The 6,491-nt window shown below is 29.5% G+C and overlaps 1 protein-coding gene across 1 annotated transcript in view; it reads right to left on the reverse strand.

The window, feature by feature from the left end:
- Positions 1–6,491, reverse strand: part of LOC106471697 (kinesin-like protein KIF23) — a 58,239-nt gene that overhangs the window by 25,288 nt on the left and 26,460 nt on the right. The window contains exon 9 of the mRNA XM_013932315.2: positions 2,368–2,447. Coding sequence (XP_013787769.1) covers positions 2,368–2,447 — 80 coding nt within the window. The remainder of the gene's footprint in view (positions 1–2,367; positions 2,448–6,491) is intronic.

Consider the following 6,491-nt stretch of genomic DNA (forward strand, 5'->3'; position numbering starts at 1 on the left):
TTACTATAGTATACTACTACTACGTTACTATATACTACCAACCAACGTAATAGACTACACAAATAAAAAATAATACATATAAAGAAGGGAGGGGGGGGGAGGGAGAGAGAGAGAGAGTAGATACCTTTGATCAAATGTGTATGATATATTCGGTTTCCAGGAAGTCCCATAGATGGCATTCTAAATGCAGCAGGAATAAATGTTAACATAATATATAGACATAATCTAGCAATGACAGTCCCAATCAGTTCCAGGATGACATTTTTTTTGTTTTTTTTGGGGGCAGATATTACTGACCCTTTAATGACAGATTCTACAGCACTGGATAATTTGGATACTATTGTGGAGGATCATTCAACTTTGAAAGACTGTAAAAATTCAATGTTGCAATATTAGTAATAATGCTATCCATTACGTTTTAAATTATACCAATTTTTATTTATACAGGGCTGGTTGAACATACACCATGTTGTGTTGTTTGCAGGTTGTAGCAAGGTGTGTGTTACTTTGCTTTTGGAAGAAACTGACATTTTCACAGTGAGCATTACTATAATTTATGTATATATTATTTTTCATAAAATCTTTACAATAATTTTGATATAGCATTTTGCTAAGTACATGTAACTGCATTGTATGTATAAGATCTTGCATGTTAAAAAGGAGAATCCCAACTGACTGTCAAGACTAGCTTTATGGTATGCTCTTACACAAGGATGTATGACTGTACTCATAGTGGATCAGCCTTAGGAATAGTACATTTTTAATGATGTTCTACATTATCATAACCATTCAAAATTGTATTAAATTTCATTTTCATTAAATGTTGAAATTTCCTTCAAGTGGAAATACAATTCAAATTATTGTTGTTTTATAATTTTAAATAAAGTATAAAGGGGAAAGAAAACCCAGAGTGTAAATCTGATACACATTACCTATGCAGAATAAATCATCAAAAATTCCAATTGTAAACAGAGTAGAAATGTGAAGACAGACAAACTTAATGCTTGTTTTTCACAACTAAAAAACCAGTGGGGGCACCAAGATGAAACTTCTAAAATCTGATTACAACCACAAAAGTAATGATCAATAATACTGCTTTTAGATTTGATAGAACAATGAGGAGTGTGTTGAAATGCCAAGTTTTGTTACATACTATCTCAGTAATCTCTTCTGAAAGTTGGCTAAATGCGTGTATTGAGAAAATCAAAATAGAATCAGTGATACAGAACTGAAAGACTGTTTCAAAGAAAGAAAAAAAGACAAAAAGAAAGCAAGAATTAGAAATAAGCTTGCCCCACTTATAAACAAAGCACAAAGTTTTCATGTATGTGGTCTAGGCAGAATCCAAATAAGATATGTAGGATTTTCTTATAAGATGGAGCTTATCTTGCCATCTGTATACCCCAAGAGAGAGAGAACAAACTTGAAGATAGAGATTGTGAAAGCAGTCAAAATATAAAAGAATATTGGCAGAAGGAAAACCTAATCAACACCAATTTGTGTTTCTAAATATTCAGTAATTAACAAAGTGATGAAACAAAACTGTTATAAGGAAGACTGAATGAAATTATAACAACAACAACAACAAAAAGAAGCTTTAAGCTAGTGAATGTGACTACAAAAAAAATAATAATTAGAAGACTGTATAATAATAGTATTCCAACCATACTATATTTGTTATATCCATTGCCAATGATGCATTTCACTAAATTCAAATCTTTAAAGAAGAATAGTTAACTATTCGAAAGTGCTCAAATTTTGGGTCTTGTTTAAAATTCACTGTTCATTTCTTTTGACCTAAAAGTAAGCAAAAACAATCCATTCTGCTTTGATGTGAAAAAATATTCTGTTTGTGACACAATTATCCAATAATCAAAAGAATTATAAATTTAATTTATCTGTTAGATTACAGAAATATTTCAAACACTATTTCTCTGTTAAAACATTACTACCATTAAGAATGTGAGTATTTAGAACTACGTAATTATTATGTTATTCAAGCAACTTCTACATGCAATTAACATTTTAAATATAATTATGTTCCGATATATTTTTAAAAGTGAACCCTGTTACTTACAATAAGTGGAACCTGAAATTGTAAAATTAACATTATTTCAGTACATTTTATCACTACACTGTTTTTATACTGATAACTTGGTTGTATGGGATGGTAGAATATGCATTCTAAACTAAATTAAAATGAATATGCATTGCCACATATGCTAAATGACAAAATATAAGTACTAAATTAACTGCTACATCAATAAACATGCTACACATCCATGAACACTAAATTGAAAAATAGATAAAACTATCTTAGTTTTTATTCCTTGAGTAAATCTAGCGAGATAAGAGAATATTATTTACCTTGTTTGTTCCTTGTGTTTGATTCTCACGTAATATTTCTATACATGTTCTCAGAGCCATAAGTGATGCATTGATGTTGCCTACGAAAGCAAAAATATCTAAATACAAACTGTAATATCCTATAAGTATCAAAAAATAATTCTAACAACCCTGCAATCTATCATTAAAATTTTTTTTAACACTTATTTTTTTAAAGCACCTATTCTAATGTCAACTGGTAAAATAAATTTTTGTTAAAAGTAAGAACTAAATATGTTAAACAAAGAAAGGCAAATTTTATTCTGGTAGGTCTTATACCAAACAATTTTCTACCCTACTGTTTCCCAATATTATATAAATTTCAGGTATTAATATAGATTGCTTTGCTTCTGCAAAATACTTGGCTTCATTGCTGCCCTTCTAATATGTAGAATTTGTTCTTGATTTTTACACAGACTGCTCTCAAACTTGCTATCCATTGTGAATCCCCATTTTATTGCACTATAATACATATTCATGCAAAAATACACAATTAACAACACAAAATGGCTAATTCAGGAAAGGACTCCTTAAGCAATAAAGTGGAAAATTCTATTGTCTAAAGAATTAGTAAACATTACTACTCAATTCATTTTTTTTTTAGAAATTAGAGAGATTAAAAAAATACAAGCTCAGATTTATATGTACTACTTCAACATCACTTCTGTATATTTATTTCAAACCTTACATAAATCAGTTTAATCCTTTCCGGGCCAGAGGAGTGTCATTGATATCACTTGTTTTTTATTTTCTCATAGTGAAAATACATAACCAAACTACATGAAACTTAGTACAAACTTAATAGTACTAGTTTTGGCTTAAAACATTCATATAATTCAATCTATATTTTCAATCATTTTTGAAATTATCACAAATATATTACGTGAAACTATTTTTAAAAAATTAAAAATACTAAGAATTTAATTTAATTTAAGCACAGTAAAGTACCCAAGACTGGAAAAGGTTAAAGTAGAAAGTGTAGACAAAAAAAGTTTGGTTTGGAAACAAATCAAACTTACCTGATGTCTTGTCAGAGAAAAAGATTTACATAGCTTTCAAATAGATATAATTTAACATACAAACATTTTCTGAAACAAAAAGAAAATCATTTAAAGTTATATATATATAAAAAAATTCCAGATCTGTTGTTTATTCCCAAGGCTTCTAAACCTCCCATAAAGTTTAAATGGCCAGGTGCTACAGATATCAGGCTATCATGTAATTTGTATGGTTTATTTTGCTGAATTGAAAAACAAAAACTACTGAATGAAACAGATTGAAACTTATGATGAATTTTCTAAAGATTATGTAGCTTTTGCATATAAAAACCTTACTTGTCTATAATAATGAAAGGCCGTGGGTGTGACCCCCATAACTCCAAGAGGAAAGAACCTAGCACCTGAAATTTTGCACACATACTAGGTGGCTCCTAAGGGTGTGCACCTGTGTATTTTTACTTATCCATGTGTGTCTGTCTTTTTAATGAAGCAAGCTAGCGAAAAACCACATAGAAAAGAAGCAGTTTCTTATATAACAATTTCTAATATATAGAAAATCCAGTGCATTTTGGTAACAATGTGTTCTAACAATGGCTTTTATGACATGTTGCTTAGCAACAAAAGTATATAGGTTATGCTTTTATACTAAAATGGGTTCAGAATACACACACTATCAACATAATAACCCGAGCGAAGCTGGATACTTTTACTAGTATATGCAATACTTGTATCAATTTGCAGCTTTTAGAATCCAAAAATATTTCATTGTAAAAAGTTTTTAAAAAACAACAATTCCCTACCTTTGTTTTATATATATATATTTCCATTACCAACTTTTATACCTTCCTGAATTCTTGTAAAACTTATCTATAAAGTTTGATTTTTAAAGCTGGTGTACAATAAAAATAACTATCAGAAAAATTATAAGCAAACTGTCTTTTCTTTAAATTGTTAATAAGAAAGTCTCAGGTAATATGTTTAAAACATATTTCATATTTATTTATATACATATTTTTTACACTTCTTTTCAGCAACTTTGTCAACTCAAGCATTTATTTAGACCTTGCAAGTAGCCACTTTGTCAGTAAAATGAAATTTGATATGTTCAAGTGCAAAATGATTAATTAAGCCTACCCCATATTGTTCCAAGAAAAACATTTATCATATTCCAACAGCATAATTCAAATGAAATGCAAAATATAAAACAAGCTCTTTACAAGCCTTAGAATTTAAAAAATAGAACTGTAATTGTGGTGAAGGTTGTTTAAAAATATCTTTTTTTGTACTAACACATCATCAAACTAAGCTTTTATCATTTTGTGCCAATCTCTGTATGGGTTTGAAGTGGAAAAAAAGGTTTCATTACATGCTTCAATAACTAGCCTATATTTTCTCAAAGCTGAAATATAAGCAATTACATCACACTGTGACAATGAAGGTTGAGAAACAATGATTAGCTACAATCAATAAAACACACTGAAGTGCAAGGTTCAAATTAGTGCTATTTTGTTCATAAAAAATTAAAGAAATGCACAAATACTAATGTTTTCTTTTAGAGTATGCAAAAATCAACCCAAAATAAAAACTTTCATGAATTTTTTTCAATTTCTATGTACAAAATTAAATAAAACTTTCTTATTGAATAAATTTCAAAGAACTATTTTTTCAATTGTGTAGGAGAATGATGACAAGTTTATTTCCTATAATTTTTATAATTCAATGGTGCAATTTTGCCCTTAGGACAGGATGCATCCATCCAAATGCCATAGAATTATTTCATCATTGCAGAAGCTCCATCTAGTCACTCACTCATAAAACCATAAAATAATGATCACTGCTTTATTCATTCTACATTAACAAATAGTTTTGTAACTGTATTATCGAATGGTATTTAAATTTTTCCTACAGCTGTGTTTTATTAGTAACTAGGAAAATATACATCCTATATTCAATAAAAGTATTAATTAACACTGTAACTTGTGTACACTTTGCTTTAGTTTAGTTAGGTTAAACTTTGTCGTACTTAATACTATCAATATGAATAAACTTATAATGTTATTCTATGACCTAACTTTAGACCTTTTTAAAAACTTTGATAAGCTATTGATATGTTGTTGTATAAAATGTCCAATAAAGTATGCTTACATCTGCCTTTCGTTTACTTCTATTGAAATGAAGTGCACTTGCATGTGGATTTAGATAGTAAGATGCACGCACATTTTCAGGACAGACAAAAACGGAGTATTATTATAATAGATTGTTGATTTACATGCTGTGACATCATTAAAGGGTAGGAACAGATAGCTGTAATAATAAAACATCAAACACAAAAGGAAAATTGCTTAAGAAATAAGACATGAATAATCATGTTCCCAAAGGATGATAGTTTCTAAGCAAATATAAACCTTTACTTTGGGAATGGCACAAAAATAAATCTATGAATGCATTGTTACGTGCAAGATTTCTCAAGATGTGTAGAAATAAAACTTTGAAAAATATTTTTTTTCTTGTGAATTACACTAAATAAGTAATGATAAAATATCAATTCTAAAATTACAAAATTTAATATGCAGGTGTGCACTAAGCACCTGAAAAGTGCTCTTCAGTCCTAAGAGGGTTAGTTAATCCAATCAACAGAAGTGGAGAGCAAAGTTTATATGGTATTACGTATTTGATGTCAGTTTTCTAATATTTTACTCTGTATTGCTGATTAAGCATAATTAATAGAAGAGTGGAGATACCAAGTAAAATATATGGAGATACTAAAAAAAACAAGATATGCATTTTGGAGGTTCTAGAGGTTATACAAACGCAAACTGTATGATGAACAACAGTAGTCATTGTATTCTTCACATAAATATCACCTTGCACTTCGACATATCAGAGTCAAAGTCAGACTGATGTCCCCAATTCACAGACACATCTTGAGGAGTACAAATACGAGGCCTGTGAAAAAAGTATCCGACCTTTGGTCGGGGAATAAAAACTGGCATACCTGGAGCATTGGAAACCTAATCACCCTCAAAGTAGTCTCCTTGGGACTCCACACACTTCTTTCAGCAGTGCCGCCATTGTTGGAAGCATTCCGAGAAAGCCTCTTTCGAAATG

This window comes from Limulus polyphemus, unplaced genomic scaffold, assembly GCF_000517525.1.
Source record: "Limulus polyphemus unplaced genomic scaffold, Limulus_polyphemus-2.1.2 Scaffold4798, whole genome shotgun sequence".
NCBI lineage: Eukaryota > Metazoa > Arthropoda > Merostomata > Xiphosura > Limulidae > Limulus > Limulus polyphemus.